This window comes from Monodelphis domestica, chromosome 2 (assembly GCF_027887165.1).
Source record: "Monodelphis domestica isolate mMonDom1 chromosome 2, mMonDom1.pri, whole genome shotgun sequence".
Taxonomy (NCBI): Eukaryota; Metazoa; Chordata; class Mammalia; order Didelphimorphia; family Didelphidae; genus Monodelphis; species Monodelphis domestica.
In genome coordinates, this window is record NC_077228.1 from 9,756,261 (window position 1) to 9,779,247 (window position 22,987).

The 22,987-nt window shown below is 47.0% G+C and overlaps 1 protein-coding gene across 1 annotated transcript in view; it reads right to left on the minus strand.

Moving 5' to 3' along the window:
* Positions 1 to 21,966, minus strand: part of IL12RB2 (interleukin 12 receptor subunit beta 2) — a 77,609-nt gene extending 55,643 nt beyond the window's left edge. Inside the window, exons 1-3 of the mRNA XM_056814972.1 lie at positions 21,765 to 21,966; positions 2,931 to 3,050; positions 1,415 to 1,702 (exon numbers count right to left, since the gene is read on the minus strand). Coding sequence (XP_056670950.1) covers positions 1,415 to 1,702; positions 2,931 to 3,006 — 364 coding nt within the window. The 5' untranslated portion in view covers positions 3,007 to 3,050; positions 21,765 to 21,966. The remainder of the gene's footprint in view (positions 1 to 1,414; positions 1,703 to 2,930; positions 3,051 to 21,764) is intronic.
* Between the last annotated feature and the right edge of the window lie 1,021 nt (positions 21,967 to 22,987).

The window sequence follows — 22,987 nt, forward strand, 5'->3', positions numbered from 1 at the left end:
TATATCTTTAGACCTTACTGGGTGGGTCTATTTCCCAAAGAGATTAGGGAAAAAGGAAAAGAATTTATATTTTCCAAAATATTTATGGCAGCTCTCAAAAAATTGGAAATAGAGGGGATGTCTGTCAGTTGGAGAATGATTAAACAAATTGTGGTATAGGATTATGATAGAATACTACTGCATTGTAAAAAGTGATGAAAAAATTAATTTTAAAAAAACTTGGAAAGAACTGCATGAGATAATGAAGAAGGAAATGAGTAGAACCAAGAGAACATTATATACGGCTATAGATGTACTATTTGAAGAATAACTTGGGAATGTTACCTTGAGAGAACAAGAAAAATGGAAACATGCAAGTTATGATCTATGTATTTTGCCAGATGATGTCTTCTATAGTGTGGGGAGGACAGGGAGAGACTGAATAAAATAAATAAAAAAGAAAAGAAAAAAGGTAACCCCAAGGGCAGGGATTATTTCTTACTCTTTTATTATATTTCTTTATCTTTGTATCCCCGGCTCTTAGCACAGTTTCTGTGCTTAAATGCTCATTGATCAGTTTTCCACTGGCAACCAATATTGCGTAGCTAGAAATACTCCAATGACTGTTGAGATGGCAGAATAGGAACCAGTTAAGAAAATGGTTGGGATTCTAAAGAGAGGAGAAAGGCAGTGTGGTTTGATAGGTAGAAAGATGGTCTTGGAGACAGGAAAACTGGGCTCCATCCCTGCCTCCAGCATGGCCCCAGAAGACACGCTTTCCAGGTAACTCTCCAAGGCAGAACAGCCATTGATTTGTATTAGTCTACGGGGTTTCTTCCCTGAGAGTTCTGGGCACCAATAAAATCTAGTTCTGGGCACACCTCGTCTCCCTAAAGCAGCAGAAATCCTAACAGCAAAAGCATGCCTTGGTCAGCATGGTGGACAATCCCAGAGGCTCGTCAGATCATAGATTTAGTGCTGGAATGGATGGTGGAGGTTACATGGTACCATCTTTCCTTTTACAAATGGCTCGTCCCAGCCAGTGAACGAGTATTAACGAGGTGCCTGATGTGCCCTGGAAACTGAGCTAGGCACCAGGGACACAAAGTCCCCCAAAGGCACCAACTAGACCTCTAAGGCTGCAGGACCATCGGCCAATGGTCCTACGATGCCTTCCTCACCTCAGGGACTTCCCAGACCAAGACACCCTCTTCCTTGGACAAGCTCTCCTATAGGTGTTGTCTCCAAGGCATTCCTAAGCTGCGGGCCCTGACTTTCTATATATCTGTGTGCTTGAGTGTGCTCATGTGGCTGCCAAGCTTCAGATGCTCTACGGGGAGAGGAGAAAACCCAGTTATGTCCTACTTCACTCTTTGTGGAGCCCAACGGAAGCTCTAAAGACCATGAAAGCATAGAAGGAAGGAAGTCCACTTACTGCCGACGAAGACCTCGCTCCCACACACGGGGATCTCCTTCTGGCTGCCACACGAGACCTTGCACGTGAACAGCGTGGCTCCGAGGCGCAGACTGGAGACTCGGACGCTGAGCGAGCGCCTGTTCAGGGAGCTCAGCCGATTACCATTTTGGTAGAGGGTTAACTTCTGGAAATCCGAACGGTGCGAGCAGCCGTTCTGGGGCTTCAAAGAGCATGAAATATTGATGGTGGATCCCAACAAAACCATCCGGGCTGGACTCACGGTGACGGCTCCCTTCTTGCAAACGTCTGAAATGAAAAACATGGCGGGCTGGACGATGCTTCCAGGGAATGGATTTTTGTTTCTTTTTAATGGCAGATGTGGTCGCCAATCCCATTGGACGCTGGCTTTTCAATGAGACACAGTGAAAACAAAGATGCACAAATGGTAATCAGGGTAAAACACAAAGCCCTCGAAAAGCCCCGTAGCAATAATAGTGACTCCAAAGGAGAATAACAGCAATAATCCATTTATATAGCTTTTTAATTGAATAAAAAATTCAACCGACAAAAATGTTTTATTCTGTGCAATATTTCATTTGAGCCTCCCAACAGCCTTGTTTTCTAGGACTATAGACATTATTCTATCCATTTTCCAGGTAAGGAAACTGAAATTGAGAGAGCCAGAAGAAAATAGTGGAAGAAATACTCATTTCAAAGAGTCAGAAGGTCTGAGTTCTAAACCTGCTTTTGAAAAAGCCGATGACTTGCCAGAGGTAACTTAGCTTCTAAATGTCTGAGGCAGGATTTGAACTTGACTCCAAGTCAGAACTCTATCCACTATGACTTCTATTACCTGGCTGACAGCTATTTGAAGGTTTATAACATGAAAGAGGAATTAATCTTATTCTGTTTGACCCCAGAAAACCAACCAGGAGCAAAGGGTGGGAAGGTGAAAGCAGCACGAAACTTAAGGAATGGGCTGTCTGGGAAGGGTCAGGCATACTACAGAAAGGACTCTCAGTCAGGTAGAGGATGACCCTTGTGGTTCCTGCCAATGACTCTGACCTTGTGACTCAGTTACACATGGATTGTAAAATACAGCCCTTAAGAATTCCTTGTCTTCTGTGGCATCCCTCTTATTGGACATATCAAGAACACTTTACCACTTAAATAAAAAGTATGTAGATTCCCCAAACGCAGTAATTTAAGATTGTTTAAGAGAGTCAAAAATTTGCCATTTGCCAAATTTTATTGGATTTTTAAAAAATGAATTGGGTTGGAGATGGCAGGTCTTGGGTTCAAAAATGGCCTTAGGCACGTCTTAGCTGTGTGACCTTGGACAAGTCACTTAACCCCCACAGATTTCATAAGGTCTATCAATATTACAGACATAGGAATATTATAAAACAATTTAGATTACTACTATAGACTGAATGCAAAGGAGCAATAAAAATGACTCCTACTGAAGAGCACACAATCAGTAAATTGCAGCTTAGACCAAAGAGTCTCTGTTTATTTTACATAATACTCTTACCGATTTCTGCTTTCATTAATAGCCATGTGATGAGTAAAATGAGGGTCACTGAGTAACCTCTAGCAGCATATGCCATGAAAGGTACACGACTCCTAAAGGCGATCCTGGGTTGTTTTGCTCCTTGTTTAAAAAAAACAAAACAAAAAAACAACCACCAGTAAGTTATATTTAGCTTTATAGAAAAATAATTCTACTCTTCATATAATTTTTAAAGGATAGATAGTAGTATTTTATGTAGATCCCCCAACCCAGTAACTTAAGATAATTTAGGACATTTAAAAATGCCTTTTTGTCATTTGCCAAATTTTGTTGGATTTTTAAAAAATGAATTGTGTTGGAGAAAGGAGGTTCGGGGTTCAAATATGGTGGGGTTTTTTTAACCCTTACCTTCCATCTTGGAATCAATACTGTGTATTGGCTCAAAGGCAGAAGAGTGGTGAGGGCTAGGCAATGGGGGTCAAGTGACTTGCCCAGGGTCACACAGCTGGGAAGTGTCTGAGGCCAGATTTGAACCTAGGACCTCCCCTCTCTAGACCTGACTCAATCCACTGCTGCCCCCTCAAATATGATTTCAAACACTTCCTAGATGTGTGATCCTGAGCAAGTCACTTAATCCCAATTGCCTAGCCCTTACCATTCTTCTGCTTTAGGACCAATACTTAGTTTCAGTTCTAAGACAGAAGGCAAGAATTTTTAAAAATACACTGTGCCATAGAAGCTCTTAAAGAATCACAAAATCTGGGACAGAAGAGGCCTCCCATCGAATTCCATCTCAGATTTTTAAAAGAATTTCCTCTATAAAGTAACGGTCATCTAGACTTTGCTTGAGGACCCCCAATGAAAGGGAGGCACTCCTGCCTGAGACAGCGCTCAAAGAAAGGGACAAAAGATTTCTGAACAGAGCATATTAGAATACAGAATATGAGACCTAGAAAAGATCTTAGAACCTGAACTGTGAGAGCACAGGGTGTTCCCATGTTAAAACACAGGTTAGGAGCAATGGAGGGGACCCTGGGGCAGGGACCTAAGAGCAGGAAAGGCCTTTAGAACCCAGAATGTACAAAGAGGGGAGAGATATTAGAATGGAGCATGCAATAGCAAAGAATTTAGTGCCAGAGCTAGGATTGCTCAGCCCTTCCTTCTGGGTCACCTAAAACTTTGAGCATCATCTCATTAGAGCCTGTGTCTTATCTCCCCTGCTAAGCTCTATACCTTATTGATTATTTTTCTACCTCCCATCACACTCCCTTGACTGAGGGAGACAAATCTTGAATCACTAGCAGATACTTGTATTCTTGTAACCCCATAGGCAGAAACGGGTCCATTTGCTGATAAAATGAAGCCCAAATGGAAAATTACAATGACAAACTTTCAGACAAGTCAATAAAGGGATAAATCAAGTCATAAACCAAGAAAACCTTCAGTATATACTTGAAGGGCATTAATATGGCTATAGATTTAGTCAGGATTTTTAGGTAGTCCAGTAATTCTTAAATTGTCTCTCTTGGATCTATTTTCCAAGTCAGCTGTTTTTTTTTTTCAATGAGATAGTTCCTATTTTCTTCTATGTTTTCATTCTTTTGATTTTATTATTTCTTGATGCCTTGTGAAGTCATTAGCTTCTATTTGCCCAGTTCTCATTTTTAGATGTTTTCTTGATTTGAAGCCATTGCTTTGTTGATAGTATTTGCATTAGAGTGTTCATTTAGAGTCTCTCCTCTGTCATGTCCCCTCATCCTCTGTATTCAGGCAGTAGTTCTCATTTTTAAAGAATGAATTTCTTCCATGACCTTTTAATCCTCCTTTCCCATTTGACTCATTCTACTTTTCATGGAACTCTTTTCATCACTGGATTCCCCACCCACCCCACCCTCTGCCCTCTTTTTTCCAGTAAATCAATTCTGTTTTTTAAATAATTCCTTTCTTCATTGGATTTTTAGGCTTCTTTTTCCAGTTGACTAATGTTACTTCTTAAGCTGTTATTTTCTTTCTGCATTATTTTCATTTCTTTTCCCCATTTTCCTTCCAATTGTTCTTCAACCTGCCTTATTTGATTTTTTAAATTCCTTTTTGAGTTCTTCCAGCACTTGAAACCAATGTCCATTTTTTTAAAGTTTTGCAGGTGGTTGCTTGGATCTCACAATCCCCTATTGACTCTATGTTTCGTTTTTTGTCTCCACAGAAATTTTCTATGGTTAAGGGCTTCTTTTGCTGTTTGCTAATTTTTCCCAGCCCCCCCCCCCCCTTTTTGCCTGTGGACTGGGAATTCTGAAAGCTGCTGATTCTGGTTCCTCTGCTGCTGGTTTGCAGGACTCAGCACTGTGAGTTATTTTGCTCTGGGGTTAGGTCTTCACCTCAGTGCAGGCTTGAAAAGGCCAGGCACCATGGATTTCCAGCCTCACTGTGGGATGGTGCCATGGCCTGAAACTTCAAGGAGTAGGTGAGGATTGCTCTATTGTGGGTGTATCCATGATCCCAGGATCCCATAGTTGGCCAATTCCCAGCTTTGGCACCTGGCACAGTATGGGGGGGGGGTCAACCAGCCCTCCTTGAAGTGTGTAGTTTTGCTTCTGGTTTCCCCTTAGCCCATGAAAAATGACTCTCTCTGCCTACCTTTCAAGTTATATTCAGTGGTAGAAACCTCTCGCTATATCTCACCGCTTGTTTTGACTCCTGTTCTTTTGAGGCACTTTTTAAAGATTGATTTGGAAGGACTGTCAGAAGGTTTCAGTTTTCCCGTGAGAGTAGAAATATAGAAGAAAAACTACTGCTTGAGTACATGGGTCGAGGGGATATGACTGGGGATTCAGACTCTAAATGATCATCCTCGTGCAAACATCAACAACATGGAATTAGGTTCTAATCAAGGACACATGTAAAACCCAGTGGATGTGTGTCAGCTACGGGAAGTGGTGGGGGAGGGGAGGGAAAGAATATGATTCTTATAACCAAGGAATAATGTTCTAAATTGACTAACTAAATAAAATTTTCAAAAAAAAAGAAAGTTTTAGTTTTTGCTGCTACTAAGCTGCCATCTTAGCTCCACCTCTCCATATGTTATTGATTTAAAGTTAGAAGGAACTTGGGAGACCAAGTTCAACTCCAGAAGATCTTGCAGGTAGGGAAACTGAGGACCAGAGAAGTCAAATAACATGTCACAGATTTGGATCTGGAAGAACCTTTGAGACAAATCTCCCCATTTTGTAGATGAAAAATAAGATGTCTAGGAAGGAAAAGTGGCTTAATAACCCCTGGTTCTGAATAGTCTTGACAGTTTCTCCCAGTGCTGGTAGGGAGCACTAGCCCATTTGCAGATAGGCTCACCCCCATGGGCTATTTCACTCCACAAAGTGATTTTAAATTTGATTCAATTATCTCTAGAGGTTCCCCAAACCCTCAAAATGTTAAGATATATATTATATATATAATAAATGTATCAGATTTTCTATTCTATATAGAACTGTTTGTAATTTAATTATTTAAGAATAGAAATAGATTAAAATCTGATCAGGACAGGGGGGTGCCTGTTCTCTGATCCATTAATTCTATCACACATCCCCACACCCTCCCTTCTCCACCTTCTCAAAATACTAGATATAGTCATTAAGAGGAAGGGACCGAGGAGGGGGCGCAGAACTAGCAAACAGATGCCATTCATTCCTTTATGAAGTGTTACCAAGTAATTGCTCCAGGAGCTGGAAGGACGAGGTATTTAAAGAGAAATGGCCAACCCCCAGCCCCAAGCCAGGGCACCCTTCTAATTCAAGCAAGAGAAACTTGTTTGTGCTTCATAAAGAGATGCCTCTGCCCAGCTCCCCCTTTCCAGTAGGAGGCTGGACACCTCCTTCATCTGTCCATTACTTTCTATGACTACATCCTACCAAATGAGGGATGCACCTATATCAATTAGTCAGAGACAAATGACTTTCCCCACATCTGAAAGCCAGAGAGATCTTTGGCTCTTCTCCCTTCAATGGGCTGTGCTACCACATCAAAGATGGCACTGGGACCCAAAGAAAGCTGGGAATCTCCAGGCAAAGAGAAAGCCAGTTTTGCTTATTCCTGGAAACCCCATCTGTAAATACAACCTGCCTAGGAAATCCCTTGGGACTGAACACTCAATTAATCAGACACTTAGTTGGGTGATCCCTGGGTGAAATCTCTTAACCCAATCTTTAACCCTCAGCTTCCTTTTCTGTAAAATGAGGGGGTTGAGCCCTTTAAAGTTCTTTCTGGATCGAATCCTATTTTCCTGTAATGCCATACACAGTAGTCATTTAATTGAAATTTAAATCAAATTTAAATTTAAATCTAATTTGAATCTAATTTGAATTTCAATCTAATTTAAATTTCAATCTAATTTGAATTTCAATCTAAATTCAAACCTAAGGAAAGGATTGGTGCTCTCATTACTAATTAAATAATAACTGAAGATGATGTACACACTTTTGGTTTGCAAAGTCCTTTGTGAGCCTCACAGCAACCCTGGGAGGTAGGTGCTCTTATCTTCCTTTTCCAGACGAGGAAGGAAGGCTCCAGGAGATACACTCATTTACTAATCTCACAGCTCACCAGGGTCTGGAAAGGAATTTAAACCGAGGTCTCCCATTTCTAAAGCCAGCATTCTTCCCACAGCGCCTCTCATTAAATCAAACAAGGAATTGAAATAACCTCCATAAAGCAGATAGTCCAAGTTCTCCTGCCACAAGAAAAATAAAGTAAATCTGGAATCGGGACCCAAAGACTGGACGAGGGCAAAGTCTCATCAGGCCTGTCAGAGGACAGGCTGACACCCTAATTTTCTGGGCAATTCACAGGACGCTCCCTGCTCTCTTCCCTATCTACTCCAGGATACATTCATCTCACAGTGACATTTTGAAGACAATTTCCCAATCTTGACTTTTAGAGAAACGCAAGCTAAAAGACGTCCGAGGGACACGTTTATCTGGGCGTGCTGGCCGGGATAGAAAAGCGCATGTCGGGGTGAGAAGGGAAATGCTATTTCTGGGAAAGCAGGCCCGCGAGTCGCTCGCCAGAGGAGCTACCCCTTGGCTCAGCCCCTTGGAAAGGAGATGACAGTCCTCGAAGGACCAGGCTGGAGAGTGGGGAGAGCTCTTGGCTTGAACAGGCAAAGGCCCGCCCGCTGGAGTTGGTGGATTTCCATTTCGGACGATTAACCATTGAGAAATCTTGTCCAAGTTGTTTTGGTGGTTTCTTTTTCTCCCTTGGAAGCGTTGAGTGACCCGCCCGGGGTCAAAGGACGGATACGTGCCAGAGGCAAGACTTGCACCCAGGAAGTTCCGACCTTAATGCTAACTTTCTACCAACATTTGGCCCGTGAACATTGGCAATACACATAATAATTCACATTCTAGAGTAATTGGAGCAGCTATTCAAAGCAGGAAGGACCCCCGAGGCCATCCACATCCAGCCCCCTCATTTTAGAGCTGAGGAGCCTGTTCTTGCCTGGGCAGCCTGAGGTCCTGCCAGTAGTAATTGATGACACGTTCTCCCCAAAGCCCTTTGAAGAGGGTAGGCACCGGTCTGCGTTCCCATTTCACAGATGGCTGAAGTCAAGTCATCTCATCCAATGGGATCGCCCACATTATTGATGGCGGACAGAGCCAAGCTGACCCAGACCGGGAGTCCATTCCCTGCCCCGAGTTCTGCTCTGCTTTCTGCCCGTTGGGGGCCTCTGGCCATAGGAGACAACGGTGAGCCTCTCTGAAGAGCAGATGGAAGCAGCAGCGAGCAGGCTTCTCCGATGACTTGCCTTGGGAAGGGCATCCGGCCACGGCCGACTTACGGCTTCCAATGCGCAGGGAACCGGGGTGGGAAGACCATGCAGGCGCGGGGCTTCCCCCAGCCCCTGGGCCCGCCTCAGGTCTGGCTGGAGAAGGGGCCCGAGCAAGGGGAGTCCAAGGGCGGGACGGAGACGTCTGTGCTTGGGCTTTTTGCCCCGATGGCTCCTCTCATGAGAAGTTCCAGGCTCTTCAGGACTTCGTGTAAGTGGGGCATTTTCCAATAAAGCGAAACTTCCCAGAGGCTGTAAACATCCTTCAAGAGCCAACATCAAAGGCGCAGAGCAGCCGTGCTGGGCTGGGCCAGACTCAAAGGGGGTTCAGGACGGTGACTCATCGCTCCAGACGGTGAGAAGCGCCCCAGAGATGAAAGGGCTCCCCTCAGACGGCTCCCCAGCCCGGGGAAGGAGAGCTCTCCAGCCTGCTTCACCTCTCCGGGGCTCTCTGGGCTCGGCTGCTCCTAACAGACCCTTGTATGGCTTCCTCCTGGGATGGGAAGCTTCCTGCTTTGAACCTGTGGGGCCTCGGGGTATTCCTCTACAAAACGGGCACAGTGTGACACGGGGATCCCCTGCCACCCCAAGAGTGGTTTATTGCTTGGTTGTTAGTTCCTCCCTCTGAGTGTCTTTGGTGTGTGTGTAGACTGTCCCATGATCACCCCATTTCACAGATAAAAGAATGATGTTCAAAGAGCTCAAAGGACTAGCCTAGAGAAGAATGGTCTCTAGCAGAAATCGAACCCGGGTCTCCCCAACTCCTAGTCCAGAGCTATAGACATGATGCTGCGGAGAACAGTGGATGCTTGTTGGATTGGGAGTCATGAAGACCTGGGTTCAAATCTGGCCTTAGACACTTAGTAGCTATGGAACCCTGAATGAATCTTTCAGCCTCAGTTTCCCCAGCAGGAAAATGGTGACCCTAATAGCTCCTCCCTCCGAGTGGTCAACAGAGTAAATGAGGGCCCTTTCATCTTAAATATATAATGCACATGTGTGTCTGTAGTCCATCGACATATACACAGAGACATGTTTGGGTCCTCATTAGGATACTCTCATCAGCTTTCACTATTCCCGTTTGCCCCAGGATTAGCTCCTGGCTCGGCTTTTCTATTTCTGTCCCCGAGGTCAGCCCTGGCTAGCCCTGATGCTGAGGAAATACATGCCTTCTACAGCTAAACAGTCCTCAAGCTGGGTTCGGATCCTACCCTTTCAGAGCTGGAAGAACCTGGGAGACCTCAGAGAGAAGGGGGAGCTGCTCAGTTCTTTTTTTTCACCCCTTACCTTCCATCTTAGAAGCAATACCGTTTTAGTTCTAAGGCAGAAGAGTGGTAAAGACTCAGCAATGGGGGTTAAATGACTTGCCCAGGGTCACACAGATAGGAAGTGTCTGAGTACAGATTTGAATCCAAGACCTCCTGTCTGTAGGTCTGGCTCTCTATCCATTGAGCCACTCAGCTGCCGTCCCCCTGAACTTCTTCATTCTTACTTCCCTTTGCTTCTTCCACCAAGGAGAAAAACTTTCCATTAGAAATGACAGAGCAAGAATGACTAACAGGCATGATGCTCAGGTTATAGCAAGGTCCTCACTGCCCCTGATAAGCCCAAATGGATGACATCCGTGGATCCTACTAGAGCTGGCAGAGAAGATCCTGAAGCACCGTCAATTATACTTGAAAGACTGAGGAAAGCGGGAGGAGGAGGATGACAAATTGGAGATGAGCACGTGGCCTCGGGCTAAGGGAAAAGAGCAGAATCCGTGAGCTCCAGGCCAGTGAACTTGACTTCGGTTTCTGGGAGGGCTGGTGATGGCTAGTCTTCATGCAGATTTAAGGTTTGCAGAGCACTTTGAGTCTGGTGCTCTCGTGCTCTCTCTCTGGCACTAGGTAGCCCCTTCACGAATCTCATCATCTGTGTCGATGGCAGCTGTGGTTTCATGAGTTGAGGGTGATATTAGCAACCACAAAATGTCAAGAGACGTAGAGGCAGCCCAGACAACAACGTTACCTAGTGAGAAGACAGCAGGGTCCCCCACCGTCGCTTAACCGAGCATCCCAGAGCCCCCCTCTTCCACTGAGATCCTTTGAGAAAGAGCCCTCTCTGCTCCTCACAAGCCCCTTGTCATCCTCTGATTGCCACCACTCAAATGAAAAGCAACGGTCACAGGGCCAAATCCAAGAGCCTTTCCTCAGTGCTCACTGGATGGCCACCTTTGATGGACTTTGGCCATTCTCTCCTGGTTCTCCTCCTTCCTGCCTGACTCCTTCTTCTCTGTCTTTCTCTCTTCTTTGTTCTTTCTAGCTTTAGTAGATCATTTTCCTAAGGTAGTCTGTATTTCATTGAATTATTGCCTTAAAAAACAAAGTCTAAACCAATGATTTAACTAGTATAGAGAATTCCCAAGGTGGAAACTCCTGCCTATGAAGATTAGCCCTTTTTTTCCATCTAAAAATAGAAAGTCTTAGAGAATAGAAACAGAATTCTACCTAGGTTCAGACAGCCATTTTGTGTCACAGACAGGACTTGAACTCTTGTATTTGCTACACACACATCACCATCCCTGATCTCCTCTCTGTGTGGGATGGATGCCAACTAGAGCTCATCCAGCTCCAAAGGGTTCAATTCTCATTACTTTCCTTGCATCCGAGAGAGAACCCATTTTCTTCCTTCCCCAACCTTTTTCTCTTTCTAATTAGCTTCCCCCAGACCCCAAGAAAGGGGGTGAAGTGGGGGGAAGTCAGACAAAATGTTCTAGAAACGTGAATGGGGGAAGAGAGCAATCAGAAACATCTGGGCTTGTCTCTCTTGCTCTCCATTCAGGTTCTGCTGACCTCCACTGGCTCCCTTCTTCTTGTTTTCCATTTTCCTCTATGTCTACCCTAAAGTGGCATTAGCTTTCTTCTCTTGGCTGTTAAGGGCATCTGATTCCCCCGGCAGCTTCTTCCAGTTTTTGCCCTTATGCCCCCACTGCTAACTGGTGGCCTGGGACAACTGAACCTCTATGGACCATAATAATCTACCTGAACGTATTCCTCAATGACTAACAGACTCCCACCCTGGCAGCCTCCCTTTAATCCAGTGATTCGAAGGTCCTGGCTGCCATTGTTCACACCCCATCCTTCCTCCACCCCACTAGCTGATGATCCCTTATTCCTTTCCCCCTCAACTGAACCTTCCCCAGCCTTCCCTTTTAGAGCTCCCCACTTCTTCCCCTGTGCTCTCTGGAAGGCTTGCTCCATCGGTAACAAGTGAGATCTCATTTTTCCATCTTTTCCTTCCATCTTCTGGAACCAAATGAGTTCTGTATCCTTCCCGAGGACGCAGCCTCCCTGATCTCCCAGCTTCTTGCTCTTCAGTAAACATTTAATCAATTAACAACCAATGAACATTTATTAAGCACCTACTATGTGCCAGGCACTGAGCTCGATGCTAGAGATATAAAAAGAACAAGAGTCCCAACCCTCCAGAAGCTCATACAAGCCACATTCAAGCACACATGGTGGGGTTGTTGGGAGATTCCTGGCTCGCCAAGATCACTTCCAGGATCTCTACTCTCATCACTCAGTAACTGCCTTTCCTTTAAAGTTCATTCAATCTGTATTTGTCTCCCAACCAAGATTCTGGTGGCTGTTGCTTTCTTCTGATGGAGTTCAATGCTTGGCTTTCTCTTTCCCAACTCTGGACCTCATATTAGGTAACAAATACATATTGGTATTCCCTTGAACACTCCTACCTTTCAGTTTCTCAATATCTGCATTTCCCATGAGCTTCTCCTCCACCCCAACCCAGCTAGAGACAGACAGGATCATACCCTTGATTTTGCTACTATCCAGACATGCTTCCCTGTTTCTGAACACTGAAATTCCTTTATCTGAGCGCAATCTGTTATCATTCCATCCCCCTTCCTTTGCCTTTCAACTCCCAAACCCATTCTTTTTTTTTTTAAACCCTTATCTTCCGTCTTGGAGTCAATACTATATATTGGTCCTAAGGCAGAAGAGTGGTAAGGGCTAGGCAGTGGGGGTTAAGTGACTTGTGCAGGGTCACACAGCTAGGAATTGTCTGAACCAGGACTTCTCATCTCTAGACCTGACTCTCAATCCACTGAGTCCCCCAAACCCATTCTTTAATCTCCCCAAGACCTCTCTTCCTCTAGCCTCAGTTCTTTCTCAGGTCATCACCCCAGCACCCTTCCCCATCTTGACCTTTTGGGAGCCAGTTCTTGAGCTTCTTCTCTTGCATCCTGGAACTTGTCCTGGCAAGCTTCCACCTCAGTTTACTACCACCATCTGCTGCCATCACATTTATTTCCATTCTGCAGATTGAAGCTGGAGAAGAACACTGTGCCACCTACCTCTTCTCCTCAATACAGCAGGCAATGTTTGTAAAGTATTTGCCACAGTGCCTGGCACATAGTAGGGGCTATAGAAGTGTCTGGTCCTTCCCATCCTTTCTCCCTTCCTTTCTCTTTGAACTCTCCTCCCCTTCACTCTCCAGCCAAACAGGATGACTTACAATCTCCCCTGCGCATGACCCACATACCCAACTATGCTTCTGTTCATTGCACCCCCAACTTCCTCCTTCTCTCCCTTCTCATCTTTGTCTATTGAAATCCTACTGGCCATCCATCAAGCCCCAGTTTGAGTTGCCTTCTTCATGGAGCCTCCCCTGATCTCCCCCAGTTTAGAGGATCCTTCCTTCCTTGGACCTCCCAGCCCTTTTTACTTCTCTGGCGCATGCGTTCTGTTGGGTTGTACAGTTCTTTGTGTCTGTGGGGAATCTCTCTGCTAGACCGAGGGCTTCCTGAGGGCAGGGACAGGGTCTCGTGAACCCTTGTCTTACCCCCAGATGCCTAACAGAGCCTGCTGCACTGCTCAGATGCTCGATGCCGGCTTGCTGACTCAACGAAGACTCTCAGAGGGTCCCACGAAAACGAAGTCTCTCTGACACGTAGCAGCATTCACAAATGGCAATTGATGGATTCTCCTTGAATCCTTGTTCTTTTTACCTTACTTGGGGGAGAGGGGAGGTTGGGCTAAGGGATGGGGCTGGGGTCTGAGAGAATGGGGGGGGGGCTCCTTATCTTCTTTCAACACTCAGCCACTCTCTCCATATTGTCTTCCTTGAACCTCTTCCCACCCTACCAGATAGAGGTTTTCTCTCCTTCCTCAACTGTTCCTAAAGTCCTTTGCCTGGATCTCCCATTTGCTTAGATTCTTATTCTGGATTGCAATGATCTGTGGACATGTTTATGGGAAACTACCACTGTCTTCCCCCCACCCCCACTTATCCCCATAGCCTTCAAAACATAGAAATTCTTTGTCATTTAAAAAATATATTTATTTAGGGGGCAGCTGGGTGGCTCAGTGGATGTGAGGTCCTAAGTTCAAATCTGACCTCAGACACTTCCCAGCTGTGTGCCCCTGGGCAAGTCACTTAACCCCCATGGCCTAGCCCTTACTATCTTCTGCCTTGGAACCAATACACAGTAGTGATTCTAAGATTCTAAGATAGAAGGTAAGGGTTTAATATATATATATATGCATGTATGTATGCCAGTGCCCCAAAACTCTAAATACTTAAATGGGTCTAAAAGAGGCAGTGTGGAATAATATGTAGTGCACTGAACTTGGAATCAGCAAGACCTGGATTCGAGTCCTACCTCCTTCCTTGTTCTAGGTCTCACCTGTAAAATGAGGAGGTTGGGTCAATGCCCTCGAAAGTCCCTTCTGACTCTACAGCTAAGTTCCTACCATCTTCTCTCTCATCAACGGGGCTAGTCCCCCAGATAATATAGGTGACCACCCAGAAATGCCCTGTGACTCTTGTCTCTACTCACTGAAGGGGCTTTCTCCACTTCTTTTTCTTGGCCAGTAAGAGCCCGTGAGCTGCCCATCCATCGCCCCTGGGACTGATCTCTCTCCTGTTTCCAGAACACATTCTGCTTGCCAGCTGCATGCCCACAGGCACGGGTCTCTCCACTGCCCACTGAGCAGCCCGTCCTCTTTAATCTTGCTCTGAGTCTCAGAGCTGTGCCCCCACATTGGTAGAATCCTGGTCTCTGGAGCCAGCGGCTGTGTATTCTCATCCCTCAGAGCCTGGGAACGATACAGGACCTTCAAGGCCATTGAGTCTAACCGCTCATTTCATAGAAGGGGAAACGGAGGCCCAATGACCACACCGATCCCCCCCAGCTCATACAGAATCCGGCATATAAAGAGCATTTTGTTTGGCTCCTTTCTTGAGGATTTCACACTCTCTCCAGAATGGATGGCGAAGCCAAGGCTTGGAATCAGGGTTCTCTTCCTAAGGGTTTCCTTCGGATCCACAAGCTCAGTTCCAGTCTGCTCCAGAGGGAGGCTCCCCACACGCCTCCCAGGTGCCTGCCTACATGGAGGGCTTCTCCCCACACGCCCCCCTTGGAGCAGCCCCTCACCCTCAAAGGGGAGGCGTAAAAGGAAGACGCGCCCGAGGGTGGCCCTTCCCTTAGCACTCTGTCGAAGCTTCTGCTTTGATTATTCAGTGTAATCACAAGCCCGCAAAGTAAGGATTGGTTATCTCCAACCTACAGATGGAGGGAGGAGGGGAGACAGAGAGGACCGAATCTGTAACTTGATCAGCATCATGTGGAAAATCACGGGGCCAGTCCAGGACTGGGCTGAAATGGAGCTTCCACAAAAGGCACGCAGGACTGGTACTGCCCTGGAGGCAGAAGACTGAAGTCTTTACCTGGGGTAAGTCACTTTCTCTGAGCCTCAGTTTCCTCACCAGTAAAACGGGGCAGTGAGATGAAAGGTCTCTGATCAGGATCGTGCTAGAGCCTGCTTATTTGGCGAGCTGGTTGTTGAACACGCCCCACGTGGGCAGCCATCACTTTCAACTCCATTCTCTGACGCAACTTTGCAGGGTGCCTGAGCCCCCTGAGAGATGACTGCCTTTCCCCTCCTGGTTAGCTCTTCCTAGAACACAGGCTGCTTCCTGGCCGCCTTCTCTTCTGGTCTGCGCGAGGCTTCTGTCTTCCCTCCCTCAGCAGCTCAGCCCGTCTTCTTGCTTCTCAGGAGAGCCCCAGATGGCGGTCCTCCAGAGCGGTCTGCAAGCCAAGGCTGGGGGACGGCTTGGGCCAGATCCTAGGGGCTCTCCCCCTTTGGGCTGACTTGGATTAGACTCATCAACCAACAAGGATTCCCAAGTGCCCACTCTGTGCCAGGTGCTGTGCCCGCCTACATGAAGAAGGAAACATCTCATCTGACTCTTTTCGAGGTATCATTGACCCCAATCAGACAAACAACAGTTCTTTGCACACAGTAGGTCTGCTGGTAAATGGTTATGACTTGGCAGAACTTTGTACAGGAGCTGGCATGCTGGTTAATGTTTAACAACCAGCTGTGTGTGGGGGGAGGTACCAAGAATCCTTTTAAATTTAATCTACATCATTCGGCTTTTGCCCTTCACTTTCTTCAGCCCCAGAGTAGACCCTCCACAGGACAGGGAAGCAAGCCCTGCTTTGGAGGGTTTGCTGATTTCTGAGGTTTCAGTGCTCAGACTGAAAACTCAAGGGGGCTCCTGAGCTGACTCTGGCATCCCCTGGAGTCTCCCCCAAACCTCCTCCCCCTGCTTGGAAGGAATAAGTTCTGCCCACTCCGAGGGCTTTGCCCTTCTCTCCTCTGCCCTTCCAGCTCTCCAGAGGCAACCCACACTCCCTGATCATCCCAGGCTACAGCTTGTGACAGTGGGACACAAACTGGCATAGTAACACCTGAATTCAGAACCAGCCAGCTTTTCTGATTCTGGTGAAGCAATTGGAAACATGGGAAACTCTTTATCAGCAGAGGAGATGCGGTACATGGCAGGAGTCAGTAGTTATGAAGAAGTTTGTAAGAAAGATGACGTAGGGGACAGTGACACTGAGTTGGAAGTAATGTGATAGAGAACGTGGTACCAGGACTGGCGTGAGCTCCATAGGGTAGCAAACAACACGAAACCTGGTAAGAACCAGGCGGGTACCAGGCCTAAGATCTGACACTTAGTCCATGAAGTTACCTTAATCAAATCAGGAAAACCCCTAAGCCATAATGACAAGCCCTGGCTAAAAAAAAACTGAGACAAGTCCATGAACCCCAGTAAGTGTAGGTGAAAAACCTCCAAGATACGATTGGAGCATCTTACCCTAACAAAAATTATTGCATGAAACCAAGAATCTGAAAGCATAAGCACCAAAACAGATCACCAATACCCCTCATCTTCCACCTTGAAAAAAGTCTTTCCAGGGGGAGGAAGAGAGGGAGGACATCCCAAGGAGATATTAACTAACCGTTTCACACATCTCCCGTTAAACATCACTATGCCCATGATAACACGCCAAAAGGCAACTTCATGGCACTCCAAGAATCCATTCAAACACAGATGCCCCCAAAACAACCCTAAACATAAATAAACATAGAGGCCACAAATTCAACAAAATCGCACAAGAAGAAATAGAGATACTAAACAGTCAGTGAAACCGAAATAGAATAGGATCTGTGACAGAGGCTGGCACTCAAGAAAATTGCCAGGATGAAGAGTGTGTGAAATTGATCACCTTGATGGGGGAGGGGCCCAGGAGTTTGGAGGTGCTCAGTCTTGAGGAGCTGAAGAGAGAAGTTGGGAAAAGAAGTTGGGGAAAAGGTTTTCTCCTGAGGATTATCCACTTTTCCTACTGGCGACTGGAAATCCTTCCTCCTAACCCTTCCCAATTGAAAGGACTTTCTGAAGAGAAACCTGAGCAGACTTTATCTTAACTCCTGTTGCCCAGGGGTGAGTCAACCTGACTTTCTCTCAGGGGGCTCAGGCTGCCAAGGCCTGAGTTCCCCCCAAACTCAAAGAGGGAAGGAAAAGGGTTTAGATAGAGACAGGGACCCCTTTCTCCCCACATTCCTTTTCCCATTCTTCCCTGCCCATTATTTCTTTGTATTACCTGATTGAGTTGACATTAAAAGTTATCTGTTCCCCAAGCTGAGTGTGAGTGAACAGATCAAGGGGAGACACTTTGGTCTTGAGTAGTGGAGGGGGGACAAGAGGGAGAAGAGCGAATTGGGGAGAGCAGAGTTAGCTAAGGAGGGAAGGCAGAAGGGGGAAAATCTTTAAACCCCCTCTCCTCTCTCTGAGCCAACCCTAAACATCAGCTATCTCCCCTGAACCTTGCTTTGAGAAGAGGGGTCTCCTCTCTTTCCCCCTCTCTATACTGAAAGTCCTAATCTCCTTTAATACAAGCCCTGACCTCCGGAAACATTGACTCTGTTTAATAATAGTGTGTGTGTAACACAAGTTTGAGTGTTCCAAAGACAACAATTCTGTGAAGTGGGAATGAAAAGACTGGGGAGAGAGACAAGGGAGGCTGAGAGCTTAAGGGACTTGACCAGGGTCACACAACTAGTCATTGTCTGACATAAGATTTGAACCCAAGTCTTCCCCATTCCAAATCTAGCACTCTATACATTATGCCTCCTAGATGCCCATTTCCTGAATCACAGCTGAATGGGAAACAAGAAATCATCTCATGAAATCCCTTCCTTCTACCTGTGAGAAGGCTTGCTCCAGTAGCCCAGCTCCAGACTTCCCAAACCAGGGTTCTGTCTGTTGCATCTGCCATTCCTCCTTTGTATACACTAACTCTGCCGGTACTTGTCTCCTTGCTTACCCCAGCCCCAAGTAGACTAGAATCTACCTGAGGGCAGTAGCCCTCTCTTAAGCTGAAGCCCCACAGTGCTTAGCACAGTGTTCTGCTCCTGGTAGGTACTCGGTGAATCTACTGGAAATGAAGTGAAGTTAGTCTCATGTCATGAGCAAACTCAAAATTGTGGCCACTATGGATGATTGCCCACAGAATGCTATTTGTAGTCACAAAATAAACACTGTTGAAGTAGGAAGCAGGAGGTTTCCTGGCATTAAAAATATACATGAGGGGCAGCTAGGGAGAAGTCTTAGGTTCAAATCTGGCCTCAGGCACTTCCTAGCTGTGTGACCCTGGGCAAGTCACTTAACCTCAACTGATTAACCCTTCCCTCTCTTCTGCCCTGGAACTAATACTTAGTATGATTCTAAGACAGCATGTAAGGGTTTAAAAATGTTACACATATCAAAATTATATTAATTCATCCCTTGTTGGGCCCCAAGGTGTAGAGTACCCTGGGCAGCTGCCTCCCCTGCCTCCCCTGAGTTCAGAGTCTGTCAGGTAGAAAAGTGGAGAGATCAGAAGTTTAGCTAATAACTAGCACTACCACCCAACCCCCAAGGGAAAGGGAATTAGATGAAATAGGTCTCGGCCATATGACTTGGTTGAAGGAACTAGAGAATTTCCCCTTGGAGGGGAAGGGAAGGAGGCACCAGGGCTGGCCTCATCTAGTTAAAGGGTTGTCTTGTAGAAGACTGAGCAGTTAACTGCTTTGGCCCTAGTTGGAGGAACCAAGAGCAAGGGGTGGGAGTTGAAAAGGCACAAACTTCAGTTTGGGGTCAAGGAAAAACTTGCTGCATTTGGGTCCTCGGTAAGAGGAGTGGGCTCCCTGGGGTGGCAGTAGGTGGCTCCTCACTGGAGGTCTTCAAATGAAGGCTGGACAGCACTTCAGTGAACTACAGTGTGGGGTTCTTCAGGGGGCTTGGGGCAGACTAGATGGTGATGGAGGTCCCATCTACTGACTCGGTGAAGACTTCATTAGGTCTCTTTTTGGACCTAGGCACTGTCTTAGGGCAGCTTAGAGGATGTAAGTGTAGGATTTGTAAGCCATCATATGAACTATTGATAAGTATTGTGAAGAATAAAACTCTCATCAAGACATAGCTCTGGAATTGAGTCCCAGGCCCTGGATTCAAATCCCAGTTCTGCCACTTAATATTGATACAAAGGCAAGTAGGTGGTACAGTGGATAGAATGACAAACAGGGAATCAGGGAAGACCCAAGTTCAAATCTGACTTTAGGCATTTACTAGCTTTGTGACCCTGGATAAGTCATTAACTTCTGTATGCTTCAGTGGGGATAATAATCTCACTTATATCCTAGTATTGTCATGAGGACCAAATGAGATATTTGTAAAGCATTTTGTAAACCTTGAAAATGAGCTATTATTATAGATGTAACTTTGAGCAAGTCACTTCTCCAGACCTCAGTTTCCTCATCTGCAAAATGACAAACCTAAAGGGGTTGGCTGACCTTTTAGAACCCCTCCAATTCTAGATGCGTAATTCTCTAATGTAGAGAATTAAATAATTTGCCACAGACCAAAGCTGTTACTGTATGGGAACATGACAAAAATCAAACAAATTACTTGTGATAATTTACATTTCAAGATTATTTTCCCATGAAAACAGGAATAACTTCAACTGGCTTTGTTTGCAGGTTATTTTTAAAGACAGATTAATAAACAAATATTTACAAAAGCCTTTGAAATTCTTCAAAATACCACATAAACACAAGGACTTGGTTCAAAAGTACAAACACCCCTATTTGGTCTTTTAGAAGAAAGAGGGAAATGCCAATCTCTGCCTTTTTCTTTTGTCTCTGGAGTAATCTTGTGATTATTTCCATGGGTTTAAATGAAGTAGGGGCTGAAGAGGGAGAAATCCTTAAAGATTGCAGAGGCTTTTGATTTTTCAGGTGCCTTCTGACCAGTGAAAAACATTCTTTCTGGATGCTGGGGAACGAGAATCAAGTATATTTGCCTTTTACAGGCAAGAGGAGGGATGAACAGCTGGAAGGAGCTGGAGAAACTCGCTAGTCTACTCTCCTAGGTTGGAGGAAACAGACCAAGAGAGGTCAAAATACTTGGCCAAGATCATAGTGATTAGGTGGCAAAGCTGGGGCCTGCCCAAGATCTCTACCTGCAAATCCACTGTCTTTCCCCCTAAAACTGCGTCTTTTGTGGCCAAAGATCAGGGCTTACCGGTTCACTGCTTCCATGAAAGACCCCAAGGCTGGGTTGCCACAAATCAGCTCCAATAGAAGGTGGAAGTATTTGTGAAGATAATCCAAAATGAAATAAATGGCCGATTTACTTCAAGGATCTCATTATCAGAGGAAATTCTTCTGGTCTGGGTTGCTCTAATCTGGGGTTCACCAGCACTTCGGGGAGTGCCTGGCTTTTAATAATGCCAGTTAACCGATTGAGATCTCAGAACTAAACAATTGGTTTTCTATCTTAGACATGAAAATCTTATCTATCTTATACATTTAAAAACATTATTCTGGGGGCAGCTGGGTAGCTCAGGGGATGGAGAGCCAGACACTTCCTAGCTGTGTGACCCTGGGCAAGTCTCTTAACTCCCATTGCCTTAAAAAAAAAAAAAAACCAACACATTATTCTGAGAAGGGGATAAACCTCATCGGATTGCCAAAGGGGGCCAGGCACACAGAAAAAAAAAAAAGTTAAGAACCTCAGCTCTAAGGAGAAAGAATTGTCTCAGCTTTCCACTACTTCCAGGGTAGACTCCACTCTCAGTCGTCAAAAGAGGTTTTTAAAGTCCCCAAAGCAAGCCCAGGCTTGTGGGAAACAAGGCCGTGCTGAGGTGGGCACCTTCTGCCCACTCTTCACACCTCACTCCGCCGTCTCCGACACCTACCTCCTCCTCCTTCCTCCCTCCCTCCCTTCCTTCCTCCCTCTCCTACCGAGCCAAAGCCCAGCGATGAGAGCGATCTCAGCCGGTCCCCAGCCCCACTCCGGTCTTCTGGCCCAATTCACCCCACCCCTCCCCCAATAAAAGAATCCCAGCACTGCCCGCGGCAGGGGATGGAAACCCATTTCCCCAATTGCCCCCCCCCCCGCCCCCTTAGGGGAAAGGGCAACAGCTCCACCCCGCTCGCTCCGCTCTCCTCTTCCTCCCCCTCTCTGGAGCCGGCAGTTTTCAAAAGAGGCAGCTCTCCCTCCCTACTTTATCTGCCCCCCCCCCCCCAACTCTCCCAAACCATCACCTCGGAGCAGAGGCTGGGCGGACGCCCCCCTCGCCCCGCGGGAATCGGGGTCCCCCCCCAGCTCCATTTCTCGCTGCCCGGCGGCTGGCATTCACCTACCGGGCTGCTCGGCGCGTCAAGGTCCCGGCTCCTCGGCTTTCACTCTTCCTGGCCCGGCGTTCGCGGCAGCAGCCGGTGATGGGGAGCGCGATCATTGGGGGAAACCCAGGGGGTCCGCGCGTGCTGGGCCGTCCCCGCTCGGCGTCCGGCTCGGCCGGAGTTTCCCCCGAAGCCCAGCTAAGGTAAGCGCCTGGCGGCGAGTGGCGGCGGCGGCGGCGGCTGGTAACTAAGCGAGGACCAGGTGGGCGGGGGTGTGAACGTGACCGCCGTAGGAACTGATAGAGAGGGAGCGGGTGGGGCCGCCCGGCTGGCCCCTTCCTGGGGGCTTCCCTCACAGCTCCCGGGCTGTAGCTACGACACTCGGACCCGTCCGGAGAAGCCTCTGGGTCTCGGCTTAGGTGCCCTGGGACCACCCAAGGGCTACAGCCCTCAAGGGAAAAAATGGCCAGGAGTACCGGCTGGCCCCCAGACCCGGCTGGCACTCCCCAAGCCTGGAGTGCGCCCCCTCACCTCCGCCTCCCTCCGCCAATCCATGCTCGGCTCAGGCAGCAGCCTCTCCTCCGGCTCCTTCTTCAAAGTGCCGCCGGCGGATCCCCTCTTGCCTCCTCCCGGGTTCGAGAAGTCCCCAGTGAGGGGCAGCGCCCAGCCACCTACATCTCCCCCCTCCCCCCCCCCCCCCCCCCCCGCCTCTAGGTTACCCCCGGGGTGCGCGCCTGGTGAAACCAGACAAATCTCCCACATCTTGGGAAGTAAAGGAAGCCTCATGTTTAAATTCTGAAAGGAAAGAGGCTTAAAATCCCACCGTGTGGCCTTGCGTGAGTCTCTTGGCCTCAGTTTCTTCATTTATAAAATGAGGGGCTTGGACTAGAGAGTCTCTTAGGTCCCTGTCAGCTCCAGGTCTAGGAACTTTAGGGTTACCTCGGCCAAGATACTGAAGTGGTTGGCCATTTTCTTCTCCAGCTCATTTTACAAATGAGGAAACCGAGGCAGACAGCGCTGTTGACTGGGAAACTAACACAGCACTATGAAATCGTCAGAAAAAACCACTCTTTAATGAAGGAAAGGAGTTCAGTGCAAAAACTAGGCGTCCACGGAGGATGGGACTCTGGATGCTCAGGACACTGACCCCTGGGAGAGCCCAGCGCGTTAAACGGACAACTCGCAGGGGCAAAAGAATCTGGGGAACCCCTATACCCTTTGGGGAGATCCAGGGGCTGGGAAAG